Genomic DNA, 19,490 nt, shown 5'->3' on the forward strand with positions numbered 1-19,490 from the left:
CTTTTCTGATCCTTCAATAACAGTGGAGAGGGAGGGCACAGATATTGGATAGGTAGGTGACCTAGTCTCCTAAACCTGAATGTTTATTCCTCTAATCCTGTAGTTCACAGTGGTTGGTGAGCACGGTCGGTGGGGCTCTCTGGCGCTCCTTGCAGCCTCTCCATATGTGCGCTGTGGTTCAGATCTGCACTATGCACTTCTGATAATTAGGAGGTCAGGTGATGTTTGAGTTGTGTAATTATATATGACCTGCATTATTAACGATATTCTTGTTTCCTTTCTCGTATGGCTCATTACCACATACTGCATATTATGGCTCATGTGCTGATGGGGGACTTTTGTTTAAAGGGAACCTGTGCTTGGAAGAATGTGGCCTACCATTGCTGTTCTCCTAAACATGCTAACTGACTGGTTGTTTCTGGGATCAATATTTTGAGTCACTAATCTGGAATAAGCATACAGCCATTGAAATCTCAGTGAAGATAGGATGAACATGACAGCTAGGCGACAAACGTCCTAAAAGGGAGGATCTGCAATGACAGCCTTCATATTTCCTTGTAAAGGATAAGCACACTTTCAGTTTTCTGATCTATGTGAATCTTTCTGACACTCCTATAAACCAAATCTTTCATGTGTAAAACGTGGTTATTCTATGTCTGTGCTATCAAATACACCTTGTTGTTGTCACTTGTAGTGTGTATATAGGTAGGGGCACTTGGCATGCCACTTAAACATGTCTGCCAGAGCGCAGTGTGCATCCCTGAGCTAATCCAGATTTATCCATTAAGAAAAAAGCCAAATAAATGAATCATGTGATAAATGCTAGGTAAAGCAATAAAAAGTATACAATTCCCTCTCCCTATTATAGAACCTTGGCATGCACAGTGGCTAAGTGGTTAGCACTTTTGTCTAGCAGTACTGGGGTCATTGGTTCGAATCCCAACCACGGCACTACCTGCCTGGAGTTTGCATGTTCTTCCTGTGCCTGTGTGGGTTTCCTCCGGATACACTAACTTCCTTCAACACATCAACAACATGCTGGTAGGTTTATTTGGATGCAGTCTAAAATAGCCCCAGTATGTTTGAATGTGAGTTAGGGATCTTAGATTGTAAGCTCCTTGAGGCAGAGACTGATGTGAATGTAGAATATATATGTAAAGCGCTTTGTAAATTGACGGCGCTATACACGTAACTGTAATAAATAAATCTGCCTTTACAGTTTTGTATTAGTCCCCAGGCAAAGTTGTGCAAATATCTGTTGATCCTATCAGTGAAGGCCACCCATGGCAGCTTCCTGAAATGGGGTGGCAATGATGCTGCAATGCCCTAGAATTCAGAGCAGAGTTGCCACAATTAGGGCTCACTTATTCATATGTTAGCCCTCTGAAGCGTGAACAGCAACAGGTCACTTTTCAGAGGGTGTTTCACAGATCAGCGTCATTATGACCCCTAAAAACCTGAAGCACTGTGCCATGAGCTGTTGTGTTGCATGCAGTAGTGGGGCTCCCCGTTTACTTGAACAGGGTCATTTTCAGGGGGCTCCCGTACTGCAGCAGTATATGTATGCCTCTGTATAACTGCCTTTGCAGATTAGGTGAAGCAAGGGGGTGATAAAAACACAGCTTAACCCTGTTTTCCGCCAACCATGGTTTTCCCCCCGCAGCCGCAAATGTAAACTAAGCTACATGTAATCTTTCCCTGCTTGTAGTACAGTTGGATGAGTTAGATGTTGCAGGGGCTATCCGCATTGTCACTGCTGATTCACAAGCCTGTAGTTCATCAATCAGCTCCTGGCCACACCAAGCTCTGCCCACTGCTTTCTGGATTGACAGCTTTGCCTCTGCTTCTGAAATCCTCCAACTTTGAGCTGCAGTGTCTGTGACGGGCGTATGTGAGATAAATGGAGAAGAATTTGGTTCAGTCAGGGAAGATAATGAGGCTTGTGTATCATATAGTATATGGATTTGGTACTTGTTTAGACTGCCATACAGAAGTCTTTGGATGTACTATAACCGCATGGCGACCAGACGCTGCAGTTATACTGCGGCAACATGGCTCGGCTGCGCGAATCGCCATCATGGTACGTCGGTACCATTGACAGCCTGTAGGGGGCGTGTGTGCGCTGCCAAGCCAATGCGTGTGCCCTGCGGACTCGATCAAACGCCGGGCTCCGGCGAGCGCTCTGGGCACACAGAGAACCGGAAAAACTGACAGATCCTCTGTCCATACAGTTCGTTTCCCTGCATAGTCCACATCCCCCTTCAGTCAGAACACTTCCTAGGATACACATTAACCCCTTCACTGCCCCCTAGGGTTAACTCCTTCACTGCCAGTGACATTTTTACAGTAATCAATGCATTTTTAATCGCACTGATCGCTGTATTAATGCCAGTGGTCCCAAAAATGTGTCAAAATTGTCTGATGTATTCGCCATAATGTCGCAGTTATGATAAATATCGCTGATCGCCGCCATTACTAGTAAAAAAAAAAATATAAATATGCCATAAAACTATCCCCTGTTTTGTAAACGCTATAACTTTTGCACAAACCAATCAATATACGCTTATTGCGATTTTTGTTTGATTTTTTTTTACCAAAAATATGTAGAAGAATACGTATCGGCCTAAACTGAGGGAAAAACATTTTTTATATATTTTTTGGGGATATTGTAGCAAAAAGTTAAAAAAAATGCGTTTTTTTTTTTTTTTTTTTTCAAAATTGTCACTATTTCTTTGTTTAGAGTGCAAAAAATAAAAACCTCAGAGGTGATTAACCACTTGCCGACCGCCTCACGCCGATGTACGTCGGCAGAATGGCACGGGCAGGCATAAGCACGTACATGTACGTGATTTGCCTCCCGCGGGTCGGGGGCCCGATCGGGCCCCCGCCCGGTGCCTGCGGCGGTCGGTTTTCGTTCGGGAGCGATCCCGGACGAGGGGACGGCCATTCATTCATGGCCACCCCCTCGCGATCGCTCCCGACGAATGGAAATCCTCGGTGACATCACTTCCTCTCCTGTAATGTAAACACAGGAGAGGAAGTGATGTATTCTCTCCTCCGTGTCGGTATTTTTCGTTCCGACACGGAGGAGAGCGGATCAGTGAGTTGCACCAACACATCCCACACACAGTAGAACATGCCAGGCACACTCACACCCCCCCTTTACCCCCCGATCACCCCCCCAATTACCCCTGCCCCCCCAGTCACAGTGACACCAATGTCATTTTTTTTTTTTTTTTTTTTTTTTTTGCATTGGTGTCATTTGTGACTGTAATAACTGTTAGGGCAGTTAGGGTTAGCCCCCTTTAGTTCTAATGTACCCCCCTAACCCCCCCAATAAAGGTTTAACCCCGTGATCACCCCCCGTCGCCAGTGTCACTAAGGCTGGGTTCACATTGCAGCGGTTTATGAGAACGAATGTGATTCGCACCGCACTGCAGTGCAAATCACATCCGATCTCTGTGCGATTCGAGTTCAGCCATTCGCCGCACCCGCCGCACCCGCCACACCCGCCGCACCCGCCGCAAATTCGCACGGGACCCTTTTTTTGGCCCGCAGCAGAATCGAATCGCATGGGTGTTCACACCATGCGATCCGAGTTTGCAGATCGCACTGCGATATGCGAACTGATCTGGGGGTGTCAGTAACATTTCACTGACACTCCCAGCAGTTCGCATAGGGCAGTGTGAACTGCCGCCTGGAGGCATGCGATGCGGGAACCCGCCGCGGATTCGCGGCGTTCCCGCATCGCTCCAGTGTGAACCCAGCCTAATAAGCGATCATTTTTCTGATCGCCGTATTAGTGTCACAGGTGACGCTAGTTAGGCAGGTAGGTATTTAGGTTCGCCGCAGCTTTTTATAGCGCTAGGGACCCCCATATACTACCGCATAAAGCCCCCTGATTGCCCCCTAGTTAACCCTTTCACCAGTGATCACCATATAACTGTTACAGGTGACGCTGGTTGGTTAGTTATTTTTTTATAGTTTCAGGGCACCCGCCATTTATTACCTAATAAAGGTTTAACCCCCTGATCACCCGGCAGGTGTCATTTGTGACTAATAACTGTTAGGGCAGTTAGGGTTAGCCCCCTTTAGTTCTAAGGTACCCCCCTAACCCCCCCAATAAAGGTTTAACCCCGTGATCACCCCCCGTCGCCAGTGTCACTAAGGCTGGGTTCACATTGCAGCGGTTTATGAGAACGGATGTGATTCGCACCGCACTGCAGTGCAAATCACATCCGATCTCTGTGCGATTCGAGTTCAGCTATACAGATAGTATGGCTGAATTCGTGTCGCACCCGCCGCACCCGCCGCAAACTCGCACGGGACCCTTTTTTTGGTCCGCAGCAGAATCGGATCGCATGGGTGTTCACACCATGCGATCCAAGTTTGCAGATCGCACTGCGATATGCGAACTGATCTGGGGGTGTCATTAACATTTCACTGACACTCCCAGCAGTTCGCATAGGGCAGTGTGAACTGCCGCCGGGAGGCATGCGATGCGGGAACCCGCCGCGCATTCGTGGCGTTCCCGCATCGCTCCAGTGTGAACCCAGCCTAATAAGCGATCGTTTTTCTGATCGCTGTATTAGTGTCACAGGTGACGCTAGTTAGGCAGGTAGGTATTTAGGTTCGCCGCAGCTTTTTATAGCGCCAGGGACCCCCATATACTACCGCATAAAGCCCCCTGATTGCCCCCTAGTTAACCCTTTCACCAGTGATCACCATATAACTGTTACAGGTGACGCTGGTTGGTTAGTTATTTTTTTATAGTTTCAGGGCACCCGCCATTTATTACCTAGTCTCACTAGTGTACCCCTAAATTTAGGGGTGTCTACTTTCTAAAATGGGGTCATTTGGGGGGGGGGTTTGTGCCATCTTGGCATTTTATGGCCTTCAAAACTGTAACGCCCTTAGAAAGCCTGAAGGCGGTGCTTGGTTTTTGGGGCCCCGTACGCGGCTAGGCTCCCAAAAAGTCCCACATATGTGGTATCCCCGTACTCAGGAGAAGCAGCAGAATTTATTTTGGGGTGTCATTTCACATATGCCCATGGCATGCGTGAGCAATATATCATTTAGTGACAACTTTGTGAAAAAAAAAAAAAGTTTGTAATTTTCCCGCAACTTGTGGCAAAATATAAAATATTCCATGGACTCAACATGCCTCTCAGCAAATAGCTTGGGGTGTCTACTTTCTAAAATGGGGTCATTTGTGGGGGTTTTGTGCCATCTTGGCATTTTATGGCCTTCAAAACTGTAATAGGTAGTGAGAAGTGAACTCAAAAAATTACGCCCTTAGAAAGCCTGAAGGCGGTGCTTGGTTTTCGGGGCCCCGTACGCGGCTAGGCTCCCAAAAAGTCCCACATATGTGGTATCCCCGTACTCAGGAGAAGCAGCAGAATTTATTTTGGGGTGTCATTTCACATATGCCCATGGCATGCATGAGCAATATATCATTTAGTGACAACTTTGTGAAAAAAAAAAAAAAAAAAAAAAGTTTGTAATTTTCCCGCAACTTGTGGCAAAATATAAAATATTCCATGGACTCAACATGCCTCTCAGCAAATAGCTTGGGGTGTCTACTTTCTAAAATGGGGTCATTTGTGGGGGTTTTGTGCCATCTTGGCATTTTATGGCCTTCAAAACTGTAATAGGTAGTGAGGCGTGAAATCAAAAATTTACGCCCTTAGAAAGCCTGAAGGCGGTGCTTGGTTTTCGGGGCCCTGTACGCGGCTAGGCTCCCAAAAAGTCCCACATATGTGGTATCCCCGTACTCAGGAGAAGCAGCAGAATTTATTTTGGGGTGTCATTTCACATACGCCCATAGCATGTGTGAGCAATATATCATTTAGTGACAACTTTGTGTAAAAAAAAAAAAAAAATTTTTTTTTTGTCATTATTCAATCGCTTGAGGCAAAAAAATAAAATATTCAATGGGCTCAACATGCCTCTTATCAATTTCCTTAGGGGGTCTACTTTCCAAAATGGGGTCATTTGGGGGGGTTTTGTACTGCCCTGTCATTTTAGCACCTCAAGAAATGAGATAGGCAGTCGTAAACTAAAAGCTGCGTAAATTCCAGAAAACGTACCTTAGTTTGTAGATGTGACAACTTTTGCGCAAACCAATAAATATACAATTATTGACTTTTTTTTTACCAAAGACATGTGGCTGAATACATTTTGGCCTAAATGTATGACTAAAATTGAGTTTATTGGATTTTTCTAATAACAAAAAGTAGAAAATATCATTTTTTTTCAAAATTTGCGGTCTTTTTACGTTTATATCGCAAAAAATAAAAATCGCAGAGGCAATCAAATACCATCAAAAGAAAGCTCTATTTGTGGGAAGAAAAGGACGCAAATTTTGTTTGGGTACAACATTGCATGACCGCGCAATTACCAGTTAAAGCAGCGCAGTGCCAAAGTGTAAAAAGACCTCTGGTCATTTACCAGCAAAATGGTCCGGTCTGAAAGTGGTTAAATACCACCAAAAGAAAGCTCTATTTGTGGGGAAAAAAGGACGTTGATTTTGTTTGGGAGCCACGTCGCAAGATGGCCCAATTGTCAGTTAAAGAGACGCCGTGCCGAATGGTCCAGGGCTTAAGCAGCTAAAGCTTTTCTCCAGTCACCTTTGTAAAAATTAAAAGTCAGCAGCTACAAAAACTGTAGGTGCTGACTTTTCATAAACAGCCACTCACCTGTCCCCGGATCCAGCGATGTCCTTAACCAGCCGGGTTCTTCACCGATCTTTGGTCCCCGGCGTTAGCATCTTAACTGTGGGCAGCCATGACTGCTTGTGGCCTCACAGCCAGGTGCCCACTGTGCATGGGCGGGCCGTGCTGCACCTTGTAAGTGATCCCACTGTCTTCTGGGACCTGTGATGTGTCCCAGAGGACTGCAGGGAGGGGGAGGAGAACTTCTGCTCAGAACGCCTAAGCGGTGCAGGCAGAAGTAGGAGCGATTACCTGTCAAAACCAGGCACCCCCCCCCCCCCCAAATCTGGTGCCAAATCTGACAGGGGGGAGGGGGCTTTGGTTAGAGGAGAAATAGCAGAACTTGCCCTTTTGGGTGAAGTTCCACTTTAATCCTTAGGTCCTAACAAATACATTAGATTCTCTGGATAACATTTTTGCTGCTACAAGTGCAGTGTCATTCAGAATTTTACAAATCATGCATTGGTAAATGCTTGCCCTCATCCTGATATCTGTCTTCACCAATCAGATTTCTTATATTATGCTAACTATTTTCACAGATAAATTCGAGGTTTTAGTGAAACAACAGTGTAGCGCTAATATACACAGTGAAGTGAAAAAATACATATGTCTGTATACAATATGTATATAAAGGAAACAAATTGTGAATGGGAAACCATAATAGATGTGCTAAAACACAATGGGGATTATTTACTAAAGGAAAATCCACTTTCCACTGCAAGTGCACTTGGAACTAAAATCACTGTAGATCCGAGGGGGACATGCAGGACAATAAAAAACAGCATTTTAGCCTGCACATGATTGGATGATAAAATCGGCAGACGGACGGATTTTGTCTGAAACTTGTGCTGCATACACACGGTCAGACAAAGTTGACGGAAAATCCGATCGTACGTAAGGGGATTATGTTATTTCGTTACGACGGGACTACATTCAGGCTAGTAGCCAATAGCTTTGGTCTAGGAATTTGATCTGAGCATGCGTGGCACTTTGTCTGATCGGAATTCTCTACACAATCGGACAAAGTCCGATCAGATCATGTTGTCGGAAAGTTTTATAGCCCAGCTCCAAAACTTTGTCCGTCGGAAACAGTCCGATGGAGCCCACACACAGTCGGATTATACGACAACACGGTCCGATCGGACATGTTCCGTCGGAATGTCCTACCGTGTGTGTACAAGGGCTAAGATTTAGAGTGACTGCACTTCCAAGTGCACTTTCAGTGTAAAGTGGATTTTCCTTTAGTAAATAACCCCCAATGAGTGTATACATCGAACAAGGGATAATAGTCCACAAAATTGTGAAAGGAAAGGGCTCTTACTGTTAAGGTGACACCAAACCAGTGGGGACAGGAAACAGATTGTAGTCACTCTCAGCCACACTTCGAAGGTAAGTATGAATACTCTAAGGCCCCTTTCACACATGCTGATGGTATGTCCGTATTTCATCCATCCGTTTGCGGATGAAATACGGACATCCATTCATCCCTATGGGATAGCGGGTGTCTGCGGATGAGCATCCGCAGACACCCGATTTCGTCCGCCTCCGCAACAGTCCGATTCTGCAGACGGAGGAAAATCCTATTTTTCTATCCGTCTGCAGAGCGGATCGGACGAACACGGACACACGGTCCGTGCTCGTCCGATCCCCATAGAGGAGAGCGGAGAGCTGACAGGGCGGTCCCCGCACAGTGTGCGGAGACCGCCCTGTCCGCAGCCAGCTCAGCGGGGACAACGGAGCGATCCCCGCTGAGCGAGCGGATCTTCACGGGGCGGATCATTACTGATCCGCCCCGTGTGAAAGAGGCCTTACCGACTGGGATGGACACACATGTCGTACGACAGTGGGTCAGAAAGGATCAAGATCCTATGAGGTCTGGATCAGATGCTGTACACAGATGTTGGTCAAGCTGATCTGATACGGGGTCCCTGACTCTAGGTCCTAAGTCCCCATGGACACAGAAAAGAATGTCGCCCCGAGCAGCTCCTCATGGACTCCAAAAAACCTGTTGCGATGGCAGCATGGATAATAAGATCATGGAGGAATGTGTGCAAAAAACTGCAGATATGAAGACATGGATGTCAGAAAAGGCAATCCCTGTGTAGGGTCAGCCGCTTGCAGCAGCAGAAGGAGCTGTCCTATGTGAAGTAAAATGAAAAAACAATTAGGGGTTTTCCTTGGTGCAGTACAAATTAGCAGGGGGGTAGAAGCTCCCCTAAACTGAAACTTTTGCTTTGTGGCATTAGTGGCATTTAAAAAGAGCACTTGTATTGAGACTTTAGGTCCACTTTAAGACAATGTGCCCCGGGAAATGTAAGCAAATGAACATCTCAGAAGGAGAATCTACTTCTGGTTAGATGTTATTTTAGATAGCCGGCCTGTATGTGAATACATTTAATTGTATTTTTTACCATTATGGAGCAGGAGTATTGAATTCAAATTCACGGAGGTCCAGTCAGTAAAATATTCTTCCAGCAGAGGTCTGAATAACATGTTTGTGTGAGGACCGCCTTGCATCCTCACAACCAATCACCTGCTTCCTAACTCGGGCAGCCCGCGCCCTCTGTCCAGAGCTGTCCTGCCTCCAGCTGTCAGCTCTGTAAGAATGGCAATGGTGATGGCTGTGGGCTGAAAGACTCCTAAAGTGTGGGACTGCAAGGGGCCTGAATGAGACATTGACTGGGTCCGGATTCGGACAGTGGTCCACCATTTAGTGATGCCCATTATAGAGTCTTATTTGTTGAAAAGCATTCATCAGAACAAATTTCAGCACTTCGGTCCCTCATCAGAGAGATCCGTTTTTTTACATTGATAACACTATTCATAAAAATATGATTATTAATGGGCTCAGACACCATAATGTAAGGTCAGATTATATACTGTATTTATTGGCGTATAACACTCACTTGTTCACCATGAAAATCGGGTGCAAATATCGCGTGCGTGTTATACGCCAGTACTTCAATTTTAGCTGCCTCGGAGGGGACAGGGAGGGGGCAGGACGAGTGCCATCAGATTACCTACAGTGAGAATCTCCTGTTTACTTGGCGGCCTCTGTAATAGGAAGTCCCATCTCCTGGGCCGCCATTGGACCACTGTTCTGTCTATCATGGGAGATTCTCACTGTATGTATTCTGCCGGCGCTCATCCCACCCCCCCACCCCCCCCCCCTCCCCTCTAGGCTGCAGATGGGAATCCGATCAGGCTGCGCTGATGGTGAGGCTGCTTCATTGATGACAGTGGTGAGGCTGCATTGATGTGAACTGGTGAGGCTGCAAAATTACATTTTTTTTCCCCTGAAACTTCCCTCTTAAAATGATTGTGCGTGTAATACACCTGTGCGTGTTATATGCAGATAAATATGGTAATTACATTTGGAATCTGAATGGTTTAACCTAAATGGATACTTTTGATAGTCAAGATACAAAACATATATACAGGCATACCCCACTTTTAAGTATACAATGGGGTTTATTTACTAAAGCTAGAAAGGGCAAAATCGGGCTCACTTCTGCATAGAAACCAATGAGCTTCTAATCTCAGCTTGTTCAATTCAGCTTTGGTAATAAAACCTGGAAGCTCATTGGTTTCTATGCAGAAGTGAGCCTGATTTTGCACTTTCTAGCTTTAGTAAATAAACCCCATTGTGTACTTAAAAGTGGGGTATGCCTGTAATTGTATTGGCTATAGATTCTAACGAAGTCCAAACAAAATGATAAGCATACTGTCATTTCATAATTGTTCTAAACTTTTTCTTTCTTTTTTTTTTAGCCTTTCATGTCTCCTCGTTATCCAGGTGGTCCACGGCCCCCCTTAAGAATACCTAATCAGGTAACTCTTATTTTACCTCCCTAAAGACTATAACGGGGGCTGTATTTGAAATAACTTCTTTGTGTAACAAGCATATTCTATTGTCCAGGGACTTGGGGGTGTTCCTGGAAGCCAGACGTTACTTCCCAGTGGGATGGACCCTTCAAGACAGCAAGGTGATGAGATGTAACTGCTTGCTATAATTACTGTATATATTATTTGCAATATTTTTAATTGGTTGCAATTATCAGCTGGAGTTGGCTGATGCATTTTATTAAGCAGACCATCAGGCTAATCTACTCTGCTTATGCGGAGATTCAAGGCTCAACATAATATCAAGTGTTTAACCTCTATTACAAAAACAGGCAATGAATATTGATTTTTTTTTGTATAGTATTTAACAAATCATTTCCATAAAAGGTAATGGTATTTGACAGTAGCATTTTCTGACTGTAAACTAGAAAGTGACTTGATTTGATGGATATTTTGAGTGGATCCTGGTCTCCGCTCATTGCTTTGTGTGCAGTATGTGAGTCACTCTGCCATTCATCGCTGTGCTGCGTCATCCCGATCCAAGGTGATGCTTCCACTAACTGTTGCAAGGCTGCTGTGTCAAAATGATGCGCTGGGACCCATTCACACCTGGGTGTATTATTCTACATCTTCAACTAGCTTTTTATGCCCTGAGGCACGTTTTCTCCTGCTATTCTGTATGCATTTTAACCCTTTTGAGCATAAGTAATTGATGCTTAGATGCCAGGCTAAATTTATCAGAACCAGCATGTGTCCATTGACCACTTAAGCCCCAGACCATTTGGCTGGCCAAAGACCAGACCGCTTTTTGCGATTTCGGCACTGCGTCGCTTTAACTGAAAATTGCGCGGTCGTGCAACATGGCTCCTTTTTTTCCTCATAAATAGAGCTTTCTTTTGGTGGTATTTGATCACCTCTGCTGTTTTTATTTTCTGCGCTATAAACAAAAAAAGAGCGACAATTGTGAAAACAAAAACGCATTATTTTTAACTTTTTGTTATAATAAATATCCCCCAAAAATATATTTTAAAAAAACATTATTTTTCCTCAATTTAGACCGATACGTATTCTTCTACATGTTTTTGGTAAAAAAAAAAATGAAATAAGCGTATATTGATTGGTTTGCGCAAAAGTTATAGCGTCTACAAAATAGGGGATAGGTTTATGGCATTTTTATTAATCTTTTTTTTTTTACTAGTAATGGCGGCGATCAGTGATTTTTATTGTGACTGCGACATTATGGCAGACAATTTTGACACATTTTTGAGACTATTGCCATTAATACAGCGATCAGCGTGATTAAAATTGCATTGATTACTGTAAAAATGTCACTGGCAGTGAAGGGGTTAACACTAGGGGGCAGGGGAGGGGTTAATATGTATCCTAGGTTGTCTTTTAACTGAAGGGGGATGGGACTGTGCAGGGAAACTAACAGATCGCTGTCCATACTCTGTATGAACAGACGATCTGTCGGTTCACTGCTTAGAGAACCGGAAACTGTGTTTGCACACACAGCTGCCGGTTCTCTGTGTGCCCCGAGCGATCGCGGGAGCCCAGCGGCGATCGAGAACACCGGGCATTCGCATCGGCTCAGGGAGTAAGCGGGGCACGCAAGCGCCCCCTAGTGGACGTTTATGCTACCGACGTAGCATAACGGCGATTCGCACAGCCAAGCCATGCTGCCGCAGTACAGCTGCGGTGGCTGGTCAGCTAGCGGTTAAATCTTAATAATTTCATAACCAAATGTATTTTTTTATGTTTTTAGGGACATACAGTATTCATACCCCTTGACATTTTCTAAATTTTTTTCACGTTACAATCAGAAATATAAATGTATTTTATTGGGATTGCATATAATAGACCAACACAAAGTGGCACATAATTGTGAAGTGGAAGGAAAATGATAAAATTTAAAAATAAATATCTGAAAAGTGTAGCATGCATTTATATTCAGCCCCATTTACTCTTATGCTCCTAAATAAAATCTAGTGGAACCAATTGCCTTTAGAAGTCACCTAATTAGTAAATGAAGTCCACCTGTGTAATTTAATCTCAGTATAAATACAGCTGTTCCGTGAAGTCCTCCATGGTTTGTTAGAGAACCTTAGTGAACAAACAGCATTCTGAAAGCCAAAGAACACACCAGACAGGTCAGGGATAAAGTTGTGGAGAAGTTGAAAGCAGGGTTAGGTTATAAAACATTCGCTCACAGAACACTGTTCAATCCATAATCCGAAAATGGAAAGGATATGACACAACTGCAATAAAATCAAGTTACGTTTTTGGTTGTAAAATGGGAAAATGTCAAGGTTTATGAATATTTTAAGGCACTGTACAGTATAAGGCTATTTTTTTTTGAATAAGTGTATTTTTAATAATGCAATTGAATCTGACAAATACAATATTAAATAAATGGCATTGCAAATCTCACTGCAGCTTGAAGATGGCAGTGTTCATCTACAGGCTTATCTGTCAGAAAAGCATCCAGCCTGCATATGATCACTAGTTGACATAGTGATGACATGAATGAGAATCAGTCTTGTTGGTTCCCAAATACCTAGTCATTGATAGCCAGGATTTTCTCAAGGGAGGAATGTTTATGAAGGTCTCCCCAGCACAGGACATTTTGTTGGGTAGCATTAAATAAACATTTTGAGTGCTTAAAATGTTGTCGGGTTTCTAGAAAAGAATATCCACTTCCTGTATCCGCTTATATTCATTCTTTTAGGGTCCTGTTTTTTATAAATTTGGTATTATTGCACAAATTTTTTTTTTTATTGCATTTATCTTTTAGCTTTGCGATGCAGTGCACATACACCAACAGCTCAATGTGGTATTGTGCAGGTTAACACATATGCATTCTAATACACAATTTTAAAAAAGACTTAATGTTTAGAAAAATAATTTAACTGCTAATTTTCTTCATACGGATGTTCAATGAAATATATAATATAACTCCTAGTAACCATTTTTTGCCGTTTACACAGCATTCTATAACTTGAGAGCAGTAGAAAGTGAGTGTTGCACACAGAGCAGCTTGAGCTGCTTTAGAATCAGATTACATACTGCTTGTTCATTCTGAGTGCACCTCTTTTACTCCACTTGGCAAAACACTGTAAGGGAATGGCAGTTAAAAAATAGAGGACTCCTTCAATTGAAAAGAATCTGAAAGCCCAGGCTCTGTTATATACCATTTTAGCACTGATCCCATCTGGTCTTTCCTGGCTCTGTTATATACAGTCCCAGGACTATCCTATATCGTCTGCCTTGTAGCGAACAAAAATAATTCATACTAGTTACTTCCCAGTACATCCATTGGGATCATATTGCATGGGAATTCTTAGGAAGTTTATTGAGGTGCTCCTTCCTCAACCATTCTTTCTCGCTCTTCCTTTTTTTTTTGCTTTTCTTATGCCGCGTACACACAATTGGAATTCTCGACGGAAAAAGCTCTGATGGTTTTCCCGACAGAATTCCGCTCAAACTTGCCTACACATGGTCACACCAAATTCCGACCGCCAAGAACGCGGTGACGTACAACACATACGACGGGACTAGAAAAAGAAAGTTCAATACCTAGTAGCCAAAAGCTTCTGTCTCGTAGTTAAATCTGAGCATGTGTGAGTTTTTGCGCGTCGGAATTGTATACACATGATCAGAATTTCCTATAGAAAGTTTTTTCCATCGGGAAAATTGAGAACATGCTATCAAATTTTTGCTGGCAGGAATTCAGCCAGCTAAATTCCAATGGAGCATACACATGGTCGCATTTTCTGATGAAAAGCTCTCATCAGTCAGCCGAAATTCCGATCGCGTGTACATGGCATTAGGCTGTAGTTCCTGTGAGCACATTTTGTTAGCTACACATTTATCAATATACATTCTAACCTTTGTTACTTTAAAGAACTCCAGGTAAGGCTTTTTTTGCATAGTTTCATTGGTCCAGCTTAAGCCCCATGCACACTATCAGTTTTTCTGCTGAGTTTTTCCTTCAGGTTTACCAAAACCATGTAGTGCAAGGGCCTGCCTGATTGCATACGATATGGAAACTCCTAAGGTTTGACCTCATATTATATGGTTTTGGTAAATCTGAAGGAAAAACTCAATAGAAAAACTGATAGTGTGTATGGGGCTTTAGACTAATGTAAGCATGCATGTGTCATACCTGTCCAATCCCCATGTAATCTGGAAATCTCTGTAAGTAGGCACCTCTACTACAGTGATTGCTGCTGGCTTCCAGCTCCCTTGGTGAGTTTCTACCCTGTTGTTTAGTGATACAGAAGGTCACTCGCTTGGCATTGGCAATATTTGGAGAGCATTTCGTATTTTTTGCAATGGATGCAAAGGGTTGTTTGATTGGATGAGGTGGAGAGGAGGGGCAGTGATGTCACAATCCCCACCTCATGCAAACAATGAACACCTAGTAATCATTGAGAAAATGCCAAAAAAGTGACTTCATGTGCTTACTTAAGCAACTGGGCAGCCTCATGGCATTGGTATCGAAAGCTGGCAGCTTTCACTGCAGCGCCTACTACAGAGATTTCCAACTTCTGCATGGTTTGGCTGGGTATGGCACATGCACACCCTCATTGGTCCAAACTGGATAAATGTAACTATGTAAAAATAGCCATACTTGGAGTTCAGCTTTAATGATCATATACTGCTTCTATATTGTATACCAACACTACTAGATTTGTGTCATGGTTATGCAGTGATCTTCCTGTGTTTGCTTACCTCCCCTCATGTCTTCAGACTAAGAGGTCAGCCACTTCCACCTGGTGGTTTTTCTAACCTCTCCTCTAAGCATGGCTCCACCCCAGGCCCTATCAGTGAGCCCTATATTAACCTGTGCACTGCAGGCCATCAGGGCTGATCAACCATTGTGTATTCCTTTGTGTGTTAGCTTCCTGTTTCCTGCCATGTGATCTGCTACTGTTTTCCGTTACCGACTTTGGCGTGTCTTGACTATGCCTGTTTGCCTGTGATCCTGACCTTTTGGCGTGTACCCGACTATTCTTGTCTGCTTGTGGCCCCGACCTTGGCTTTGTCCCTCACCATCCCTATCCTCCTGTTGCCTACTGTGGGTGTGAGCTGGGGGACCCTGGGGGTCGCGACCTGGAGCCAGTTGCAGCCAAGTCCATCCTCACCACCAGAGGCGCTGGTGAACACCTGCTGGCTCTTAGACTCTGCGCCCCAGGGAATCTTACGCTCTAACCCCAGTGGGATCTGTCCCCCGTATGCAGCAGTCAGCCGTAGGGTCCACAACCTTGCGGTGCACTCCAGATCCCTACGGTGTGCACCTGTCACCTCGCCTCAAGGTGACCTGACAATTTGGTACGTTGTACCAAACTCTTTACTATAATATGCTGTTACTTGGGGAGAGCCAACAGTTATGGTTGTTTTAGCCTATCACAACCCATATAATGTAAATGTATTGCAAGCCAATTAGAGCTTGGCAGCAGTTTGTTAATTAAATAAAGCAACATTTTCCTAAATTCTGACCCTTTTCAGATTATTGTTACTCTACCTCAGTTTTGATAACCATTTTGAACAATTATTTGCAGAATTCTGAGCTTCTGACTACATGCAGCATTCTGCCACAGGGTTAGAATTAGATTCCCGTATTGTAGTTCTACAAGAAGGTTCTTTTTTTCCCCTCGGATCAAAAAGGATATTAACGTCAATTCGCAAACAAGCATGAGTTATTTTACATGTTTATTTTGCTTGGAAATGTTCAAATCACAAATATAAATGGCAGCATTTAATCACTGGAAACCTGTCTCTAATGATTTGGTTCACATATGTCCGGCCATGGTTTCAGTGCCATTTTTAAAAGGACTCCAATGCGGTTTTGTTTACCGGTTCAGGTGCGATTCAGGTGCAAATTTTTACTTGAAATTCCACCTTAACCGGACTGAAAAAACATACAGGGCTCTCTTTAAAAATGGACTGCGGCCCAGCCCAGACATATGTGTACCGGCTCTATAGAAAACTGGTTTGGTTCACATGTCCTGCAAATCAGATGCAGTTCAAAATGTATATATGTGAACCGAGCCTGATTTTATCTTTTTATCATCACCTCAAAAGACTTTTCTGGTTGTCTGATATAAAATCTTGCTGCCAATGCCAGCCGCAATGGCTTCAGTTTGAGAGCAAAAAATCTGTGCATCTTTGTTAGTGGACTTTTTTGGTACATAATGCCCCAAAAAAATGAAACGTGCATCCAAGCAATACAGCATATCTTCTAAACAAAAACTTTCCGAACTAGAAAAAAGTGATCAATAAGCTAGAAACCAGCATCTTAGAAGTATTAGGCTTTTTAGGGCTTCTGTGAATTGCAGGCTAATATCTCATCCACAATCTGCACCTTGGTAATTTGCATCAAATGAGCAGAGATATTTACAGGTATTTTCCAATTTTTGAGCATAGTTCTCTTTTAAGCAATGTCTAAAACTTTTGGCTTCTGAAACCTTGCTTTTTAGGTGCATTAGCAATGAGAAAGTAAATAAAATATCTCAAGAACCATAAGATTTGAAGCTGTGCTGAGTAATGTAAAACCATGGAATATTTTATATAAATTTTCTTTTTTTGTTGTTTTGTTTTTTAGGTCATCCAAATATGGGCGGGCCAATGCAGAGAATGAGCGGTCCCAGGGGAATGGTTCCTCTTGGTCCACAGGTATGTCTTATTTTAATAGTAACTGTGGCTTGTTCAGCTGGGACCGGTTGAATTTTGATCAGCGTTTGGCCATCCCCACTTGACAGAAGTCGATCATTTGATTAACTTCTGTCAAAGGGACGTGTTTTCCTCAACCAGCAGCTCCAGCCATTGATCATTGTACTCTGACAGCGGCTCCTGATACAATACAGGGGAATATCCTTCATCCATCTCATTTGTTCACCTGCTCAACAAAAAAAAGAAGAAACAGTGTATGGAAAGCTGTAAGCGAAACTGTGTATAATGTGATTGCAATTAGATGGCCACCTTTAAGCATGCCTCCTCTTTCACCCAAAGTTATTTGTGTGGTATTCTTAAATGTATAAGGTACAGTCAGTGATATGTATAGATCTATGCTCATAACGCCATGTATGTCCACTGCCATTTACATTACTAATCTGAGCTATCTTCAGTGATTCTAGGAGTAGTACCACTGAATTATATTGTAGCAGTCCAGGGCAGCAGAAAGGCTTAAACATAAGAACAAAAATGTGGGCACCCCTGGGAATCTTCTATAATCTTTATTGCAACATGACTATATAAAAGAAGTGACCGATAACGCATTTCGGCAAAATCCTTGTTCACAGCACAGTCACCATGAGAAAACACAACATATATATACAAAAAGAGTAAAAAGATAATGTACTCCACTTCCACTAATTAGATGATGTCAGTAATTGGGATAAACAAGAAACACTACTGCAGGTGTGCGGTTCTCAAGAAATGATAACTTACAAAACTTGTCGTAACATTGATTACTGGGAAAGAAATAAGGATCTATATAGAAAAACAAAATGAATCAAAATAAACACAATAAATAAAATGTATAATCTAAAACAAGAAAAGTATATTGCAGTATACTAAAAACCGAGAAAAAGATCAACATCATAATGAAAATTAATTCCTGATGGTCTGGAGGTTAAAAATCCACCAGACTTCTTTTCCGAAAAGCCTACAATGTAGATCATCCCACGGGGTGAGTTCTTAACCCTTTCCAGACCCTAGAAGGCAAACGTAGACATATTACCTGCATGGATATGCTTAAAGTGTTTGGACACATTGGATAGTCCCTTATCAGAGGGATATGATGCCCCATTATAGTTCACTTATCCGTGTCCTCAAAGGTCTTTAAGTGCAACCTACATATTGTAAATTACATGAGGTGCACTCCACTAAATAGACCACCTTACTGACTCCATAATTAATGTAATCCCATATTGTGAAATCCTTACCAGTGGAAGAAGACCTGAATACTTTTTGATTTTTTTGAATGTTTGTGACAGAAAGAACAGGTATTCGTGCCACAGGCATAAGATCCTGTGATACACACCCATGTGCCCCTTGAGACCCCTGATACAGACTGGGAGAAAGAATGCCACCCAAAGTATTGGCCCACTGACTGCTAAACCTACAACCGGCTACTATAACAGGTGTTCGAGTTCCTTGTCTGTTGACAGAAAGGGTACATTTTTCAAAATAATATTTTTAATCAAGTTAAATTCTTGTGAATATGTTGTGACAAAGGTAATGGGATTACCCTCTCTAGCTGTATTCTTCTTACGTCAAGGATGTGTTAGAAGGGTAGATCTATCCCTACCTTTGGCCACACATATAGTTCTATGAATATTTTTTGCTTGTACCTGCATGTCAAGAGTCTAGAAGTCACTACATTACATTCCTCAGAAAAACTTTCTATTGTAGAGCAATTACACCTTGCCATGATGCACTAACCTACTTGGAATGACCGTATTGTGTGTGCCGGTGGGTAACTAGTAGCCAATAACAGTGAATTGCCAGCACACTGCTTACGTTAAGTCCGAGTATGGATGGTCCCATTATTACTGGAACCCTCCACGGTAATATCTAAAAAATGTAGACACAATTTTTCTCTTTTTTTGATCAGCAGTATATAGCAATCTTGTGACTTCTATCAGTATCTGGTTAAAGCTTGTAGGCGTTTTCATTCTCCTCTGACTGTCCTGTGAGGCTGAAAAACCCCTGGCCCTCTGTCTGGACAGTGCTAACTGGCCTTGTGCTGATCACATGCACTCTCCTCGGAAAAAAATAACTCTCTAGTAATACACACCAAATTGAGCATGTGCAAGAGTGCCTCCTAGGGCTCTGTTCTATCAGCAGATAGATTGGGGACTGTAGAAGAAGGATAGGATCAGAGAAGACAGGATCAAACAGCCTTTGTAAACAATGTGGAGTATTAAC

The 19,490-nt window shown here is 43.0% G+C and overlaps 1 protein-coding gene across 2 annotated transcripts in view; it reads left to right on the forward strand.

The window, feature by feature from the left end:
- The window catches only part of SSBP2 (single stranded DNA binding protein 2), a 316,146-nt gene that overhangs the window by 266,748 nt on the left and 29,908 nt on the right, over positions 1–19,490 (forward strand). For both annotated transcript variants that reach the window (XM_077462453.1, XM_077462454.1), the window contains exons 6-8: positions 10,485–10,544; positions 10,633–10,699; positions 17,164–17,234. In XM_077462453.1, the coding sequence (XP_077318579.1) occupies positions 10,485–10,544; positions 10,633–10,699; positions 17,164–17,234 (198 nt within the window). The remainder of the gene's footprint in view (positions 1–10,484; positions 10,545–10,632; positions 10,700–17,163; positions 17,235–19,490) is intronic.

Source organism: Lithobates pipiens, unplaced genomic scaffold (genome assembly GCF_037356315.1).
Source record: "Lithobates pipiens isolate NorthernLeopardFrog02 unplaced genomic scaffold, aLitPip1_a1.2 Scaffold_3, whole genome shotgun sequence".
Taxonomy (NCBI): domain Eukaryota; kingdom Metazoa; phylum Chordata; class Amphibia; order Anura; family Ranidae; genus Lithobates; species Lithobates pipiens.